Here is a 20,734-nt window from a genome sequence, read left to right on the forward strand (position 1 = left end):
TTTAGAAGGTAATTATTTACTAGAGAAAACACTTTTTCTCTTTTGTAGGATGTAGCAGCCTACCTTTGGAGGATTATTTACTCAAGTGTAAAATTTTACAGTAGCCACCTCTCCCCCTACAATAGATTCTTCTTTAGATTAATTTTTTTTAATTATAAGGAAGATACAGTTTTTTGATTTATTGTGCTTCTACTTGAAGTTAAATATTTCATTATTGACATTTAATTACAGTATTATGTTGAAACATTGTTGCATTTTGTATAAGAGAAGCATATCCTGATTAATGGCAGAGTAATTCTGAAAAATCCAAGTGACTGCACTCTTGTGGTAAACTTCAATAGATACAAACGGACATGTATAAAAATTTTACAAGTATATATCTGTATTACACTGTGTATTGTACCTCTGTAGCGAGTGAGGGTGAAAATTACTACCTCATGCAATCAGGAAAATCATGTTTCATCTCAAACTCATGCAAACTGAAAGCTTATCAACTTAATTGAGCTTCTTTATGAGAAAGTGTAGTTATATATAGTTATATTCGTGGGAATTAACACTGTATATTCATTGTATTACTTTCGAAAGAATGCATTAAAACAAAAGATCCGAACCTTTTTCAACATGAGCATTGAAGCTAAAGTATTTGTTTCTTTTAAAAAAAAGATGGATTATTAAAATAATATGAAATGGATATCTCCTTTGTAGGGGCTGGAGACTACTGCATTGCTGCCATTTGTAACAGAATTTGCCTAGCTACTGTTTATATATTCATTTTATTAAAGTATGGAAGGTTTCACTCTTCTGGATTTGCTAAATGAAAACAGAAAGTGAAGAAACCAAAAATACATTGACCCTAAGAATTGTATCGGCCAAAGAATGCTGTTGTGTTTCATAATGGAAAGCATGACTTATCAAAGTAAGATAGAGCAGCTTATCACTACCATTAAAATTTAATAAGACATTTTAAAACATGGCTGTGTTATTATGAACATTGCTACATGTTAAATATTTTCAAAGTTGAAAGCTACAATTGGTAAGATGAATTTATTGAGGCAAATTGAGAAATTGTGGCAAAGGAAAATGGCATTAATTTGTGCAAATTTTTGAGCAAAATTTTTTTTAATGTCATCAGGAGCAAAGTGAATTTGATTGTAGACATCTCTAGGAAGTTTTCTTTTTCTGTAAAATAGGAGATTTAGATTTAGCCTATACTGAATCAATATAATGTTCACCTTTCAGAACATTGCCTTATCTGTGAGAACTGCTGTTTTATGCTAACGTTATTTATTGAGAGAACATTCTACTTTTTAACACTGTCATTATTGACTGGAGCTGTTGGACCTGACATGTATTGCTTATTAAGTATTCTTTGAATTGAATTTTTTACATTCTTATATGCTTATTATTCAAAGTTTTCTTTCTATGTTTGTCCTTACTCTGTAAATAAGTTGGTTTGAATTATCAAAATTGAGAGCAAAATTATATTGCACATGGACTCATCGTGTTTTAAATATTCAACTTTAATGGTGCTTGTTACACATCTTTAGTTTCCTTTGAAAATTGCATTTTGCCCATTTGATTTCCATTTAGGCTTATAACTGCCAACTTAAAAGTAGTCAGTAGAAAACATGCTGTTTCCTTGAAGGTAGTACATATTTTGCATATTTATTCATAGTTTCAAACGTGGCTTTGAATTGTATTTTGTTGTCATTGGAACTTTGTGTGGTAATTTTTTCTGGAGACGGTGCATTTTATTTTAGATTATTCATTTGTACATCCTTTGTATGTTCCCTGTGCTTCCCTTTCTTACTTTTGAATTAGGAAGCAGTGAGCTTGCTCTAGGAGGTTTAATATTTGATATAAATGTTTCTCTCTACTTTCAGTGTAAAAGAATTACAGTCCACTAGCTTTAGGAAAATATTTTTACTTTCCTCTTACAAAAAGGCTTTTACATTGCTAATGTTTTTCACATGAAGTGGAAGAAGTTTTTTTTTTTAAGTTTCTTTATCTTAATTACTTTTAGTTTTTTTTGTTTATAGTCTGTTAAAAAAAAGCTAAAACACAGGTGGTGGTTATAAAGCAGTCGCTTATGTCACTAAATAAAAAGCACTTATGGTATTATTTCTTTTTCTAAAATTAGCTGAAAATATTTCCCATTATCCCTAGTGATTCTTACTTCTAACATTTAATAGCTGTTTTCTTGATCGTTTTTCCAAGATTAATGTGTTGTGTGATTTCAAGTCTTAATTTTAACATCAATTGTATAGGTTTTATGAATTTGTTTAAAGTAGTAAAGTTATACAGAGATAAAATTAGGGCACCAAATCTAAGAATGTACTTCATAATACTATTCTTTCTTTGTGTTAACAGATACAAAACCAGTACCAAATAAATCTGTTTAAAGAAAAATCATTTTAATCAAAATCCACTATTTTAAAATTTGACTTTATATCACCCCTGCCAACATTTTTATTCCAATGGATTTGGCTTGCAACTCCATTTGCTCAGTACTTCAAAAAGAGATATTAAATAATTATACATGGTAAAAGTTCTATATAAGCAAACGTCCCCAACAGTTTTAATGAGACAAGATATGGCCCCTGAAACTTTATTCTTAGTACCAACTGAAGTTGATACGGGGGAAATAGTAATAATTTTATAGTTTGTTGACATTCACAATTGATAGATTTTTATTTAAAAATTTGTTAAATTTGGAGGTGGAGTATTTATACTCGCAATTAAGAAAAATGTTAGCTTAACTTTCACAATACCTTCAAGAGTGTCCACTACTTTTTTTCTACATCATTTTTTTTTCATCCTTTAAAATATCACAGTTACATATACTTAAGTGATTTGGGTACTATTATTGGGGGGGTTGAAATACTAGTGAACATTTAAATACTTGGTCTCCACAGTGCAAATCTGTGAACCCAGAGCTTTTGCTCTTCATCTTTGTAGAGATACATGTTTTGCACTCATCACTAAATTTATCTGCCGTTAATAAAGCTTTGATATTTTTCCATTATAGAGCTCCTGACCTTTTTGCTTCTCTTTTGATTCCTCGTTTCCTAAAAAGTTACCTTTCCACTATCTCTTCCTTCCTTCAAAATAATTATTTGATCAATGTCTCCACGTGCTTTAGACTTCACCATGAGCTAATTGTGGCTTGAAACTAACTGCAGTTCATAGTTAAAAGTGGCTGAGATGGAAATTGAAGGAAAAAAGCATTGTGGCCTTTCGCTTTAGCGTGTATCAAAAATTCAGATTGTTTTGTGTATTTACTAATATTTTGCTTTTTTTTTTTTTTAATCGGTGCTTTGGTTATTTGATAGTCTGTTGCTCCGACCCATGTCACAGTACTTTTTTTTTTTTCACAGTACTTTTAAGATTGATCAAGCATATGTGGAGTTGTCTTTTGAAAATTAGAATAGCAATCTTGCTCTAAAAATATGGAAAAGTAATTGAAGCCTTCCTAGCAAGAGTTTTCCATGAAGCATTTGTGTTTTATCAAAAAAGGAATGTTTTGTTTAGCTGTCATCTATCTACACATGCTATTGGTAAAGTGCTGCTTTAGGAACAAAATGAATATGAAAATCTGAAATCTGTCATCATGTTTCCATTGCAGCAGCCTCTTAAAGGAGAAAGAGCATCTAATAATAGTATACTTCACATGTTTACTACCACTTACGAAGTATTTTCACATTTGACGGTAATGCTCTAAGGTTAGACCAGAAGTAACCAGAAGTATTATTGTTATTATTCACCTGTTGAAGAGAAGAGGAAGTGGAACACAGACATTCTTGTAATGGTATAAAGCGTTTGTTGAGTACCTATGTCCTGGGCACTGTGCTAGGTGTTTCATATCCATAATGTTTCTAATCTTAAAAACTTTAAGTGGTATCGTTATCTCCATTTTTCACATAAGGATATTGAGGTTCACATTGCCTATTACAGTAGTTGAGAACATGCATAGGGGAATGGGAATGAGGGACTTCTACTTTTTTACACTCATATAGCTTTAATATTTTACATTTATTATTTTATAATCTTTTATAAAAAATATATGCCACCAAAAGCCTATATTAAAATGTGGGATCTTAAGTAAGAAACTCCTCTCACTGTATAAATTAACTCTTTTGATTCATATCTTTCACGTAAATGATGAAGTAGTAATAGTCCAAGGTACTAGCCTAAAATAGAGTGATGGTATAAAGTGGAACACAGTTGGGGTAAACATTTTTCAAACTGAAAGTTTTAAAATTGTAGATTAGGGATGATAATAGTAGTTGATATTTATGTTTTCTAAGCATTTGTATTCTCACTTCATCCAGAAAACAACCCAGTGAGTTGGAAATTATTATTATCCTCATTGTTCAAATGAGGAAATTGAAACACAAAGTAATGAGCCAAAGATTGCAAATACCTTAATTGTGGCAGAGCCCCTTTGGTTTGACTCTAGGCCTGCATTCTTAATCACTGTAGCACCTTTTAAGTGTTGTGAGGATTAAAGCACATTTTAAAAGCATTCAGTTAATGTAGATCCTCAAATTACTGAGTTGAGTACACTTTCAGTTTTACCAGTTTCATAAGACTCTTTAGAAATAATTTTCCTTCATGATGAGAAAGTTAATTTTATAGCATAAGGGGAAAAAGAGCTCAAATTGTACAGATGTCTAATTCCTTGATCAGGGAAAACTCTCTAGTATTAAAATGCTTGAAACTATTTACTTAGACTAAAGATACATATAAGTACTGGATTTTTTTTCACTTTTTTTTTTTTTTTTTTTTTAAGATTATGAAGCAGTCCCTCAAATGGCCTTTTCTCAGTTGAGAGTAAAAAAATCTCATATAACATAGAGGATAGTAGTGAGTAGTCAGTACCTGGAGCTTTCCCCTCCAAATATTTCTGTTGACCCTATTCAATCCAAACGCCAATAAATCTGTTACAAATAAATTGATTGTGGTTGTATGGCCCACAGCTGAGAGTACTGTGCATGTGGCTTTAGGCAATAGTATCCTAATGCTCAAACTCCTTTTCTCTCTCTGTTAATCATAAAAACAAACTTTGAAAAATAAAATGAAAAATACAGATTTTTGCCCACAGTTTCAAGGTGTTCCCAGACCCTGTGCTGTCAATTTTAAAATGTAGATATAGAATTTCTGCTATTGACAGACAATATAAGTTAACAAAATAAGTATTTGGAAGTAAGTAGACTTTTTCTGTTCTGGTGTGTGTCTGTCCATCATTCTGTCCATTAGCCCCCTAATGCTGACTTATCCTTTAGTCTCTCCCCTTCATTTTAGATGGAGCAGAAAAGGGAGTGTGGGATTTATAATTATGCTTTTGAAGTAGATACTAATCATTATAGAATCATCCAATTAATAGAAATAGAAGAGAAATACAATTACCTAATTTGTAGAAGTAGAAAAACAAAACAGATCTGCAGGTAAGTTTGTTTTTTTTTAAGTTATGGTTTGTAAGCAGCAATTTATTTCCCATGTTTTTCTTACTGCTTTCTATAGCTATGGGGGGAAAATGTATAGCCAAATACTTTCAGAGTTTCTCAACCAAACTTCCTTGTAAATCTAACAAATGCATTCCTGCCTTCATTCACCAGGCCTTTGTTGAGTAGATTGTGTAAGGCATTTGTAAAGCTTCTAGCACACAGATGATACTCAGTACGTTTTTGTCAAATGCTTACTTTGTTCCAGTAAAATATTGTTGGATATCAGAAACACAGAGATGAATACATTGCCTTCCCTGTCCTCAAAGAGTATATTTGGTAGAGGGAAAGAGCTGCTTAACAACTAATTTGGTAAAAGACCTGTTGCTTGTGCAGATTTGCAAAATTGTGTCAATTTACGGCAGCGTTCCCCAACCTTTTTGGCATCAGGGACCGGTTTCATGGAAGACAATTTTTCCACAGACCAGGGCTGGGGGGGTGGGGGGGGAGGGGTGGTTTCGGGATGATTCAAGCACACTACATTTATTGTGCACTTTATTATTATTACATTGTAATATATAAGGAAATAATTATACAACTCACCATAATGCAGAATCAGGACCCCTGAGCTCAGGACCCCTGAGCTTGTTTTCCTGCAACTAGGTGGTCCCATCTGAGGGTAGTGGGAGACAGTGACACCTGAAGTGTGTTGCTTATGTCCAGTCTACTCTGTAAGATGCAGCTTAATTGTCACTTACCACTGACTGATAGGGTTTTGATATGAGTATGCAAGCAATTGACTTATTATGGTCTCTGTGCAGTCAAACCTCTCTGCTAATGATGATCTGTATTTGCAGCCACTCCCCAGTGCTAGCATCACTGCCTCAGCTCCACCTCAGATCATCAGGCATTAGATTCTCATAAGGAACATGCAACCTAGATCCTTCGCATGCGCAGTTCACAGTAGGGTTTGCACTCCTATGAGAATCTAATGCCGTTGCTGATCTGACAGGAGACGGGGCTCAGTTGGTGATGCGAACAACAAACAACGGGGAGCAGCTGTAAATACAGATGAAGCTTCGCTCCCTTGCCTGCTGCTCACCTCCTGCTGTGCGACCTGGTTCCTAAGAGGCCTTGAACCCATAGCCGTGTGGCCAGGGGATTGGGAACCCCGATGTAGAGGACTCTACAATCTTTTCCAGTAGTGTGAACAAAGGTGGCTAACAGTAACAGGTAAGTTGACTTACCCAACTGGGAACATGGTGTCCAGTGGGTAGAGTTATTGTACATACCTGGGGCTATTCTATCTTTTAATTAAAGAATTTCCATTTAAATACATGAGGTCTTTTTCTTTTCCTTAGAAATATCTTTATTGCAATTGTTCTTTTTCCCAGTTTTATTGAGATATAATTGACATACAGCACTGTATAAGTTTTAAGTGTACAGCATCACAATTTTAATTACCTATATCTTGAAATGATTACAACAAAATTAGTTAATATCCATCATCACATATAGATAGAAAATAAAAGAAAAAGAAAAAAAAACTTTTCCCTTGTGATGAGAATGCTTAGAATTTATTCTCTCAGAAACTTTCATATATATCATCCAGCATTGTTAAGTATACTTATGTCATACATTATATCGCAAGTACTTATTTATCTTATAACTGGAAGTTTGTACCACTTGACCACCTTCTTCTCATTCTCCCTCCCTTCATCCCCACCTCTGATAACCACATATCTGATCTTTTTTTCTGAGTTTGGTTTTGTTTGTTTCTTTGTTTTTTAGATATAACTTCTTTATCTATTCATCCATCGATGGACACTTTCCATGTCTTGGCTATTGTATATAATACTGCTATGAACATGGGGATACAGACATCTCAACATGGTGTTTCTGTTTCCATAGTGGCTGCACCAATTTACATTCCTACCAGTAGTGCCCAAGGGTTCCCTTTTCTCCACATCCTCCTCAACTTTTGTTATCTCTTGCCTTTTTGATGCTAGTCATTCGAACAGATGTGAGGTGTTTTGGAGTTCCCTGTATATTTTAGTTATTAACCCCTTATCAGATATATGGTTTGTACATATTTTCTCCTATTCCATAGGTTGTCTTTTCGTTTTATTGATGGTTTTCTTTGCTGTACAGAAGCTTTTTAGTTTGATGTAGTCCCACTTGTTTATTTTTAATTTTGTTGCTTATGCTTTCGACTTTCAAAATATCGTTCCCAAGTCCTACATCAGGGAACGTTTTTCCTATGTTTTCTTCTAGGAGTTTTATTGTTTCAGGTGTTGCATTTAAGTCTTTAGTCCATTTCAAATTAATTTTTGTGAGTGGTATAAGATAGGGGTGTAGTTTCATGCTTTTATACATGAGATCTTTTAGAACCTTGATACTGGAAAGAACTAAAGCTTGTTCATTATGACTGATAGGATTGGTACTGTTTTGAGGATTTGCATAAAGTATTATTCTCTAATATTCTTTGAGAGACTTTCTTTCCAATATCAAGCACCTCTTTAAATTTTTCTTAGCAGTGTGGTGGTAGTAGCAGTTCCCCACCTGTGAGCAATAGGGCACTACTATCGGGAGTCTTATGTTTCATATTTCAAAAGCCTATCAGAAATTATGCACTATAATATGCATGTATAGGCCAAACATGACTAATAGGCCATAATATAATTAAAGAGGCCAAAATGACAGGTTACTTTTTGCTTTGGAAATAGCATCAACCATTAGTGAGATTGGTAATAATTTTCATTCAAATATAACTGGAAGCCTTCCCAAACCCACTCCCAAAAATGAGCAGGTGGCTCTGCCCTGTGCATGCTTCTTTCATTTCACTTTCCAAATGATACAGGATTTTCTTATAAGTCTCTCTCTGAAATATAAACTGTAAAGCTTTTAATCAACAAAGAAAATGGTCTTCCTACTTTCCTTGAAAGCTTCAAACTTGTTCTCACCCTGAGTACCTTTCTAATTGGCTATTTCCTCTGCTTGGATTGCTTCGCTTCCTCCTTTTAATAAAGTTTCAGCTCAGATAACACCTTCTCCCCCATCTCCTATCCTGGTTTATTTTCATCACAGCACATTACTCCCTTACGTCTTTGTTTTTGTATTGAGAGTTTGCCATACCGAACCTGGCATTTCATGAGATCAGGAACATTGCCTATCTTTTTTCTCTGATGTATTTCTGGGGGCTAGGAAAATCCTGAAACATAGCAGGGGCATAATAATATTTGAAGGAATTTGTGAGGCTTTTTTTTTTTTTAACATTTTCATGATACTGGGGTTAAAGTAAATAAGACAGGCATGGTACTTGTGTCCAGGTTCTGTACTTTTTATAGTCTTGTTCAATTGGGAGCCTAAATAAACCTAAAGTGATTTAATACTAGTATAGATTGGATATATTTATTTGCTTTCATATATTAGTTATTTGCCTTTAGCTATTTCATTTCTATGGGAAACAGACAATAATAACACAAGGTAGTTACCTAGTTATTTAATCTATTTATTAGACCTAAAAGGATCTTCAAAATTATGATTCAGCTCCTCACTCAGCTTCTGACTGAAGTAGGTTCTTAGAAGTGAAGTGAAATTTCCTCAAATCACACTTAATTAATAACAAGGTAGTATTTTATTTTAAGCCAGTCTTCTGGCTGTAAGTCCAGTATTTTTTTTTTTAGCTGCTAGATGATTTGAAAGTAAAATATTCAGAAATCCTCCTTATTAGAACGGTTTTTTTTTTTGCCACTGTTTCTCCATATGGAAGCACCATCTATTTGTGTGTTCAGTAAGTTTTTATGTATAACCTGGTTTCTGAGGACTTAAAAGATTTATCTTATCACAGAACTATGTTTTTCTTTGGCTTGAATTTGTAATTTTAATTATGTAATATGTCAAACATACAGAAAAGTGTGGAATAATAGAAAAGATTTCTGTGTATCTACCACAGAGAATAAAAAGATGTTAACATTAAAAAAAAAAAAGACAGGCATGAACCCTGCCCCTGTATTATTTGCCCTTTTGTCATAGAACATCATAGCCACTTCTAATAAGAGTTAAATGTATCAAGTGACAAAACTGAAACAATTTAGTAAGGTGTTTGATGCCATTTATTCAAAGGAAAACAATCCATGGATTGGGAGAGTACAGTGCCTGGCAAGCATGGAGCACTCTTCACAAGGGATTTTGGGCAAGACGGAGTTTTATAAAGAATTAGAAGCAGCATTGGCCAAGAGGTGGAGAATTTCTTCATAAGGCTAGCAGGTCCTATTTTCTAGGGCACGGTAATCTAGCTAAAACTGAGTTGGAAGATTGCGATTTGCTGTTAGGTTTCCTTGACAGGTGTTTCCTGTAAGTGCTGGCTGACTTAGGTTTAGATTTGTTACGTGGGCTGGGCTACTGTGGCGGCCTTCATTTTGTGGGTACTGACATACTAATTAACTTTATCAAACTGTTAAGAATCTGTATTTGACAGTTACATATGTCTGATTCAAAATAACAAAATTAATTATCTGGCATCTTTTATATTCACAGGTACACATTTATGAATGACATGCAGTTAATTGTAATTTGTAATTTTGCTAGGCATATATTCAACCTACCCATCCCTTTGTATGAGAACTAGCAGAAATGACGTAACTAGTAAGAAAACCTAGCCAATTGGCTCTCAGTAACTTTAGTTTCTAATCTCTAACAAATTACACTCTCAGTTGCATTATTCCATAGAAGTATTTACTAAAGAAAATATTGTATAAGTCCTCAGATTTTGGCCTCCAGAAATATTTAGGATCAAGTAAATTTTTTAACAATTGTCTTAGAATAAATGACAGTCATTAAGACATATTTGTGCATGTGTTCAACACATTTATTGGGCATTGACTATGTGACAGACATTGTGCTAGGTCCTAAACTGACCCAGAAAACTCAGAGCTTTGTGGGGGACGTGTCAGTATAACAAATATATGTACCTCTGTTGTTGAGTGGCGAGAAGGAAACCCTAACTCTGCTTGCAGTTGTGTCAGTGAGGCAAGGAAGGCCCTATGGGGGATAGCAGTTAGATAGAATGAGGGAGGTCATTAATAATTTGTGTAAAGGCACTGAAATAAAAGATTTTGTCAGGTTTGGGAACTGCAAGTCATTGGATAACACTGGATGAAAGTGCGAGAATAATTCACATGAGGTTGAAAAATTAGGCAAGGATATTTTTATGATCAAAAGCTTCAAAATTATTTTAAGCAAGAATATGCATGTAAAGCAGGTTCTTCTGTAGAAATTTTAGATCACATACTTGTACATATTTAGGTACTGTAAAATGTTCTTTAAAATGAATTTGTATCGCTTCTAGGCCTTTTGACTAAGATCAAGTGTAAAAGAGTGAATTTGTGAAATTAGCTTATAAAGCACTAGTGAGTGTAACATTAAAATATATTTTAAGATTTTAGTGGGAAAGCAAATTTGTCACAAATTCAGTGTTACAAAGATGTGTGTAAAGATTTAGAAAATTTTATAGTGGTAGGGAGGAAAATCTTGATAGCTAGGGTGTAAATTTCATTAGTAACTGGACAGATCTGTAGAAGATACTCTGTACAAAGGAATAAATATCGTGGGCATTTTTAATAAGAATAGTTGCTAAAGTGTGCATGCAGTTTTTTGCCGGGGAGTGGAGGCTTGCTTTAAAAAAAAAAAGTTAACGCCTTCCACTTTTCTTGTCTTTAAAAAAAAAAAGGGAGCAGAGAGGGATGGAGATGACTCCTTTCACGAGACCGCGGTCCCTCGAGTTTCTCCGGCTGTGAGTGAGGCTTGCGGGGCCGGCACGGGGCGGAGCCGATGGTGACGCGCCCTTGCGCCGCAAGGCATTGTGGGGAGCTCGGGCCGAGAGTAAGGTGGTTGGAACGAGGTGGGGGCGGCCGTTTGTTTTCTCGTGGTGTCGAGCTCGCGCGGCCTCTTCGTTCCCCGCGGCGACCGGCGGGGCGGAGAAACGGCGGCGACGGCAGCAGCGGCTGCAGCTTCGGACACCGTCCTGTCCCCTCTCCGGCGAACCGGTTCCTCTTCCCCCTCCCTCTCACTGTTTGTTGTGTGTTTGATGTGTTAAAGCAGGAGCGAGTACGCGAGCAGCGCCATGAGCAACACTACCATCGTCCCCAGCACTGCTGGCCCGGGCCCCAGCGGCGGGCCGGGGGGCGGCGGCGGCGGCGGAGGCGGCGGCACCGAGGTAATCCAGGTGACTAATGTCTCCCCGAGCGCTAGCTCTGAGCAGATGCGGACCCTCTTCGGTTTCCTAGGGAAGATCGACGAACTGCGCCTCTTCCCGCCTGAGTGAGTATCGTCCACCATCACGGTTTTTGCTAACTCCTCCTCATCCTGGGCCTAACGCACAGCATTTCCTGCAGGCCCTTGTTCATGCTTCCCTGGGCTAGTCTGCTTTAGTTGAGGTTGGCTATTGCGTTTACTTATGCAAGCAATCTGTGCATTAGGCCTATTAATAATGCAGAGAGGCAGGGCCAGGTTTTTGGGGATTAGGAGACGCTTCTAATCTTGTTTTTTTTTTTTTTTCTTTTTCCTTAAATTGTGCCAGCGTGGTCGTTCTTTGGGCACTTAAATCAAGACAAACTGCCCACTTGATGTATTTTGTATATAGGTTAATCTCTTTATAAAAAACAAATGTTTGAATTCTTTGGAAAGTAACAAAAATATTCATCTCTGTTAATTTCATATCGAACTTTATAGGCTGTTGTTCGCTTAATGCTAAATATTGTTCAGTGATTCTGACCCAGTGAACATAATTCAGAGTTAATACTCGTTTGGACAGACAGTTAATTCAGTGAGCCTGAGTAGTTTTTAAAATGAGAGAATGAGTTATAGCTGAAACCTTGGGTTTTCCTTTGTTTAAATAATGTACATATTTATATTTCAGAATTGTTCTTCAGAAGGAATTCTGTAGAATGTTAAACTTTTTAATTTGGGGTATGTGGTTTTTGTTTTTATCCTACTGTCATTTCTTATTTGTATCACAAAAGTATTGAATGAGTGCAGTAATTGTAAAGAAAAAAATTAAGCTATGACAAAATGTGATAAATACTAGAGCAAAAATTTGAAATAATAAAACAGTCCAGTGCTCTTTGGGAAAAGTGAAAATTCAGATTTTACTGTCAGTGGGTACTCAGTACCCACGGTACCGTAAGAGTTTTATGATGTCACTTAAGTTCTAAACAGGAAATTGGAATCCTCAAGGAAGCCACGGTTGTGGATGTAATAAATCGTTAACCTCTGTACACTTCTCAAATAATTAATGGAAGTTGATCATACTGCGGTATTTAAGTATTATTGTATTTCATCACTTTCTACTTGAAGTATTTTCAGATGATTATTATTGTTTGCAAGTGTTGTGTTGTCTTTAATTTTGAGGGAATATATACATGTGGAGGGAGATTTCAGAGTAATTTACATGAAGTGTAGAAGTCTGGGAACAGACATGATTTTGTTACAGTTATTTTGAACAGAAATTTGCTTTGACAATGAAGGACAAATAGCTTTCATAATAGAAACTTATAGGTGTTTTACTGTTATTTTCTCACAGCATACCCTTTGTTAAATTGTTAGTGAAATTAATAAACAGTAAAATGGCAGAAAATAAAAGTGACACATCTGATTATTATCGATGACTTGATTGTAATGTTGTTTCTCAAAGTATGTGAGATACTGGATTTATTTATGAAAAAATTATTTCTGGTCCAGCAGGTCATTAAGAACTTCTTTATAGGTGCTGACTGTAAAATGCTTTTATTTCGAAGGTGTTCTTTTTATGATACTTTTATAAAAAGATGACAAAGAAGTGTGGGAAGTTTACTGGATCTTTTACCTAACACATGGTCCATATCTTAGAGGGAGTCATGATGGAACAGAGTCTGGCTTTTGATTTGTAGTCAAAGGAGTGGTTCCATCATAACCAGGAGAGTTTTGTGCACCAGGTAACATGATCTGGGGTGCTATGCATTAAGAGGATTCTTTCCCCTATATTGGGAGGAATAGATAAATATTGACACACTTTTTCTCTTTGACTCCTTCATATATGCTCCCACATACAGATCATTTTCTCTTCTGAAAATGCATAAGGTAACAATATAGTGAATGTTACATTGCTAGTGGCCTTTCCAGTTTGAATAGTGTCAATGTAGATGCTTACTTTTGTTCATTTTAACTTTGTTGTTTTTGTGTTTTTTTAACTAATAAAGCCTCAGTAGCTAATCTGACCTGCACAATTTGGAAATACTTTATTGACAATTTCTTTAAAGCTCGCTACAGTTTTCAACAGTTTGCTGGGGATAATGTGCTATGGAATCCCTAGCAGTCTAAAAGGGGTTCATCATTCCAAAAATACTCCAAAAATTTACTCTTATTCGTAGAATAAGATTGAATGACTCGGATCACTTAAAATTCTATTGATTGTAAACACATTTGGTGTTTGATTTTTTTTTTTTTCTCTTAATGAGTATGTGTGTATTTCTCCCAAAAGGTATTCTTATCCACCTGGAACTCTTATCCTAGATATGCCCGTGACGGACTTGCTTTCTTTTGTTGCTCAAATGTCACCTAATCACACTATATAAAAATACAACACCCCTGCTCCCTGCCTTCTCTATTCATTTAACTGCTTTTTCTGTGTAGCACCATTTACCAACTTAGAAGTTTGACTTCCTCCCTCTTCTAGAATGAGATCCCTTGGGGTCATCAACATCACTCTAGGGGCATTTATTTTTTTAATTTTTAAAATTTTTTTAATTTTTATTTTTTTTGCGGTACGCGGGCCTCTTAGTGCTGTGGCCTCTCCCGCTGCGGAGCACAGACTCCAGATGCGCAGGCTCAGCGGCCATGGCTCACGGGCCCAGCCGCTCCGCGGCATGTGGGATCTTCCCGGACCGGGGCATGAACCAGCGTTCCCTGCATCGGCAGGCAGACTCTCAACCACTGCACCACCAGGGAAGCCCTCTAGGGGCATTTTTAAAGAACTTACATGGCTGAGCCCCAACCCATACCTGCTGAAACTAATTTCAGTTCTACATGCCTGTTTGGGGGGAAAATTCCTGGGATCTGGGATTATGCCAGACATTTCACTGACAACCTCCTCAAGAAAGTGTCTCCCTTTGTTTCATTATTGAACCATCTATATCTTGGTTCCTTTAAGCCAGAAATTGCTGGCTTGTAATTTCACCCAGTGATAATACAATCTTCACAGGAAATAGTATTCTATCCCTCTCTTCAGTATGATAGCCCTACCTACAGCTATCTGAAAGCATGTCAGTGTTCCCTCATTCTTCCTTTTTAAAAGAAAAGGTTATTTTGATTCTGGTTTTTCTTAAAATGCATATTGAAAATTCAACATGGTTTGTCTTTTGTATGCTAAATGCTTTCCTATTTTATCTTGCTCAGCCTTACATATTCAGAAGAAGGTATTTTACCATTTTACAAATGAGTGAACTGAAATTCACAGAGGTTCTGTATACGCAGGCCCCTCTACTAGTGTCAGAACTATTATTCAAACCCCAATGTTCTGATTCTTTTTTGCCACTTGATCAGGATTTCCTTGATTTAGCCAAACAACTTGTGAGTGGAATCATTCTTTTACGCCTGGTAGGTATTCTTCAAATGTTTGAATTTAGTGGGATTTCAGAGTGGAGAATGTAACAGGAGTCCTTATCAGGTAATGATCCTTGAGATGCATATGCCAGTTATGCAGTAACTGAAGGCTACTTATAACACTGCAGATAAATTCATTACTAACTTTTCAGCGACCAAAAAGAGATACTTTAATGATCATATAAGTAACTTAGTATAGTTAGGTAAGGGAAAGAACATAGTTTTACCTTTTAAATTTTTTTAAATAAATGCAGCAATTTACTGTATTTCTTTAGAACTGAATAAGAGCACATGATGGAAAGGGCATATGAGGTCAACAGAGTTGTTAGCTTTGCCACACACTTGCTGTTTTGCCGGGTTTAGGAAATGCATTGTTTATAAGCTCAAAATTCTCAGAAATGTTTAGCTCAGTATTAAGTTGGGGGTTGAAAGAACATCTGACCCAAACCAGCAGTTCTACATTAGCAGGCACGAGTATAAGCTGCGGATCTTGTTAAGAATCAGAGCCTTCCTGTAAAAAAAAAGGGATTCTCAGATTCAGTGGGCTTGAGATGGAAAAGAGTAATCTGAATTTTATGTGTGCATCCCAGAAGATTCTGAAAAAACCCTTAGAGGTCACTCTTAAGAAAGTAGAGACAATATCACCACCAATCTTGCTCCTCAGTTCTTTTCAACTGCACTGCCTCTTCTATATTAATTCTTAACGATAAGGAGTAAAGACAGTCTTATTTGTAGCAGTGGTACTTGCACAAAATTCTAGGGTATGAAAATTAATTTCCAGTATCAATTCTTTATCTTAACATCTCTTTTATTAATTTTAACTGAGAAAGTATGACAGTATACTTGTGGGACCAAATAGCAATGGTTTTAAACAAGACCATTTAAAGTGGAGAGAAATTATTTGTCCTTCTGAGTTGTCTTACTGTGACTCTCTTTTCCGTGATATTTAAATTGTTTGTATTTTATCTTTACTTCACCACCACTTACAGGTTTGATATAGCCAACTAATGTTGCACAGACATGAGTGGGTAGAAAAAATGTGAATTATTTAAGATCGCCAAGTAAATGGAAGTACATTGGGAGAATGTAGGCATACTTTACTAATTTTTTAAAAAAATTTTATTTATTTTTTGGCTGTGTTGGGTCTCTGTTGCTGCGCACGGGCCTTCTCTAGTTGCGGCGAGCGGGGGCTGCTCTTTGTTGCAGTGCACACAGGCTTCTCATTGCGGTGGCTTCTCTTGTTGCGAACACGGCCTCTAGGCGCCCAAGCTTCAGTAGTTATGGCTCGCGGGCTCTAGAGCACAGGCTCAGCAGTTGTGGCACACAGGCTTAGTTGCTCCGTGGCATGTGGGATCTTCTCTGGATCAGGGCTTAAACCCGTGTCCCCTGCATTGGCAGGTGGATTTTTAACCACTGCGCCACCAGGGAAGCCCCCTAATTTTTTTAAAAGAAGTGTTATGTTTATATTCTTTAAAAACCTAATATTTGATAGTCATTATCTTTTTCTTTTAGTTAAATGACAATAGATGGTATCAAAGAAATGGTAGAGGTCACTTTTTAAGAAATTTAAGTGCTCACTACCTGCCAAGGCATTGTGTTAGATGTTAAGAACATAAAATGATAGCGTTTAAAGAGCTTTTTAGTGGTAAGAATGTGGATGTCAGGAAAGAAATACGAAGAGCTATATAGCTTTAGTACTAAAACTAATGAAATAGCATTCTTTTCAGTATACTGGGTGCAACATTGTTAATTTAGACCAGTGATGCTTTACACTGAAAAAACATTGTATCCTTTCAAAAACATTTTGCAGTAAACTTCTGTAACAAGATGGCTTAAGTCCATTTTGATATCTGTGATACATACATTGACAGCTTTGCTTTGAACCTATCTTTACCCTGGGTGCATATTAAAATTGTCAGGGAGAATTAAAGAAGGCAGCACTCAGTTCCTCATTCATCAGAGATCTTGATGTAATTGTAGTTCCGCAACCCCCCCAACTCCCGCCATGATTCTAATATAAACCAGGGATGACGTGATTACTACTGCCTTACGGTATTGATTTTCAAATAGCTTTTGGTTTGGTGTTAAGGCTACCCCTGCCTTTGTTTATTTAATCTTTCCCTTTCACAGAGAGTTTAGTGGCTGAAATTTAACCATCTTATATTTTTAAAAAACAGCAAAAACTCTGCTCTTTTTCTAATCTTATCTTAGACCTACCATTGCTTGCACTGTAGCAACTTGTTTTTGTTTTATATAAGAACGCAGTTGCTGAGGGGAGTGACTCTTTGCTTACTGAAATTTTGCCTAATTGTGGGGCGGGGTGTAGTATTATTCCCATGTGTGCTTAATTTTCTTTTTCTCTGCGAAAGTGCTCTAGTGGGAGAGCCTTAACTATTTATAATGCCTGGGAATTTTAATATGCTGTAAGTTTAGGAGGACAGGGCATTTAGTAGCAGATCAAGAAAACTCATTGTCAAATAGGTGTACGTTACCACAATATTCATATGTCCCTAAAATGGAATGGTTTTGTTTTTAACTCTGAAAAGTTAGCCATAATGAAAAAGTTTTGTTTTTAACTCTGAAAAGTTAGCCGTAATGAAAAGTTTTCTAAGCCAAAACTAATTACTTGTTACCTGTATTTTTAAATGGCTGGTATTGTTATTATGAAATAAATGTTGACATTTTTGTGACCTGTTCAAACTCTGAGACTTTATAGTTTCAAGCTGTTTGTAACTTTTGATGCATTGTAAATTTAAACAGTGATTGTTTTTGTCTAGGTGCAGTTTGCTACGGTCAGTTCTGTGGGTAGTACTTTATTGGAAATGTCACGTATTTTTGAACTGGTTAACTAATATGTGTGCAGTTATGTATTTTTATCTGCCTCTTTTACTTTTGGAATGCAAGTGTCATTTGTGAATCATTCATTTCTGCTTTAGCTGATATTTTTCTCTTCTTTTATGTTATCTGTTTATTTTTTAGTGATTCGCCTTTGCCAGTCTCATCCCGAGTCTGCTTTGTTAAGTTCCATGATCCGGACTCAGCAGTTGTGGCACAGCATCTGACAAACACTGTATTCGTTGACAGAGCTTTGATAGTCGTACCATATGCAGAAGGTTTGTGCTTTGTTTAACTACCTATGTGGGCATCCTATGATGACCATCTACCTCAGTGTAGTTTTAGAGTGAGCATTAGTAGCATGTTAAAAATCTAAGCTATTAACATTTTGAAACCCTTGTTATACTGTGGTCCATATTTTTACTTGAAGGCTTTCTTTTTAACTTAAAAATTCAAAATCAGTTCTGTTTTTATAAGATATTTAACCTTTTGCATTATTTTAAAGTATTTTTAAGTTCATTAAAACCATATCCCTAATATCTACTTAGTTAATTTAATGTTGTTTTATAAAAATGTCCTGAAGGTGAACAGTTCACGCCATGCGCATTTACACAGAAACCTTCAAATAAATGCATGATGTTGTTTCTGTTTTGAATAAATGTGACCAGGTTGGTTTTATTCCTTAGTGATTCCTCTTAGTGATTCTTCTCACTGATAACTTTAAAAAATATATCCCACATTGAATTTCAGTATACCAAGGGTCGCAATGATTTTGGTTTTTATGAAAGTTCAAGATTTCCTATAGCTTAGGTGCCAGATGGGCACTGGGTGTTTTGTTTTTATGCCAGATTTTCTTGTTCATTCTTGCTATATTTTCTAGAATATCTCTAAATAATAAATTCTTCTCTCTGTTATTTGTGTGTGTGATTTTTGTAGTGGAGAAGGCAAATGCAAAACTCTTCCAGATGACTGAAAAACAGTGGGTCCTCTGCAGCTACAGGGGATTCTAGACATTAACTAAAGGCCAGCAAGCACTCAAGTCCCCCAGGTGTTTTCCTGGTGTAACCATTTGTTAACTACATTTTTCTCTCTTTTTACATTTTAGGCTGTTAAAGTAATTTGGCAGAAAAATAATGAGCAGGGTTTTTGGATCTAAAAAAGCCACTGTGACAAGACAGCACTCTATTAATTCCATTTTGTAAAATTTTCTAAGACATATATTAGTTTGTTCCCAATGTACTGCTACTTTATTTGCTTTTTGGTAACTATAAATTTGAGTCAAAGAAGTCACTGAAATATGTTACAACTACTGGATTTTATTAATATATATGCTGACCGGGATATAAATGCTTTCCCCTTTCCTTAGTGAACTGGTCGGTGGAAGCAGAATCTTGATATTGTTAACTTTAGATGCTATCTTAGATCTTTGAATACCGATGTGAACATTTACACCATTCCTTGTAAAAGTTGTGAAATGTCTAGTCCTTAAAACTTAGAAAAATTGCCTCTGTGGTTTTCTAAAGAAATTAAATTGCATTCATAGTTGGGTTAAGGCATGCTATATAATAACAGTAAATCTATGTCCGTGATATTAAAGTGTATGAGCCCAATTCTAAGGTTTTAAAATATATATATGCTGATAAACTTATGAGTTAGTATGTTTTGATTAAGCATTTTCTTTTATGTCAGTGTGCCTGTTGTAGGATAAGACTTACCACCAAGAGAAAATTTACAGAATTCAAATTTAGGATAAGTAAAATGTAGAACATAGCTTTTGGAACAAGGGTCAAATCATGTGAGTAATTTACAAAACATTAGTTAGCCTTTTAATTTAAAGAATTCTTATTGGCTAAGTATTATAGTTCCCAAGCCCTGAACATAATACAGTATATCATATAACTGGCTTTCATAAATATTTTTAGACCATAATAATTTTTCTGGATCTGTTTTGAAAGTGAAATATTTAGAGAGTACATATATAGAATTACAGAAATATTTAGTTCCAGAATCTATTAGTGTATTACTGTAATTTTTGGTATGGTATGCTGTATTAATGTTATGTCCACTAAATATCTTATGTACTCAATCCCTTTGTCACCATTCACCCTGGTTTTAGCTCTTAAGCTTTGGTGTTGGTTCTTGGTCAGTGTTTTAGAACAATAGACACAAAGTCTACGGTAAGGAATAGTCTTAACTGGTAAAACTGAGATAGCTGGATTTGGAAGGAACTCTTAATAGTAATGGATTTGGGGATTATTTAGGTTCCTTGGTTAATGTTTGTTTCTTTTGTCTGTTTCTTTTTCTTTCGTTTCTACACATTCATGCAGTATTTCATGGTTCTATCAAAGCAGCAGTAAAAAAAAATACTCTTGACGCATGAAAATTAACTGGTGAGGGGCCTCATTGCTATTTTTAAATTGTAGTTTTATTTTTAAATAGTCTTTTTTTAATCAGAGGATCAGATGCATGACTTTTTTTTTAATGGATGCAGATCTTCTATCAGGTGTCTCACAATAAATTCAAGAGGATTTTAGTTTGCCAGAAATGTTGCAAATGCACTAATTTTAGTAAGATGTTGATACTTAATATTATCCTCTTGAGACATAATTTTGCATGCAAAATTATCCCATAATCTTTGTAGGTTTGTTAATAATGATGCATTAATGCCCTATATCTAAATGATCTTCTCCCTCCCTCCCCCCTCCATAACTCTTGGTATCTAAATTGATGACAGCTCTGACACAAGCAAGATAACAGTGCTGTGTAGTATACATTTGTTTATATTATCGGCACTTCTCAGTTTAGGTGGAAGGAAC

At 35.5% G+C, this 20,734-nt stretch overlaps 1 protein-coding gene across 5 annotated transcripts in view; it reads left to right on the forward strand.

The window, feature by feature from the left end:
- Positions 1 to 20,734, forward strand: part of SRSF11 (serine and arginine rich splicing factor 11) — a 54,853-nt gene that overhangs the window by 1,595 nt on the left and 32,524 nt on the right. For 3 of the 5 annotated variants that reach the window (XM_065873059.1, XM_065873060.1, XM_065873062.1), the window contains exons 1-2: positions 11,569 to 11,765; positions 18,063 to 18,196. In XM_065873059.1, the coding sequence (XP_065729131.1) occupies positions 11,569 to 11,765; positions 18,063 to 18,196 (331 nt within the window). Of the gene's footprint in view, positions 1 to 11,546; positions 11,766 to 12,662; positions 12,693 to 16,609; positions 16,613 to 18,062; positions 18,197 to 20,734 lie in introns of those variants that run through there. The other 2 variants (XM_065873058.1, XM_065873061.1) reach the window with 2 other exon arrangements.

The sequence above is a fragment of the Phocoena phocoena genome, chromosome 1 (genome assembly GCF_963924675.1).
Source record: "Phocoena phocoena chromosome 1, mPhoPho1.1, whole genome shotgun sequence".
Lineage (NCBI taxonomy): Eukaryota > Metazoa > Chordata > Mammalia > Artiodactyla > Phocoenidae > Phocoena > Phocoena phocoena.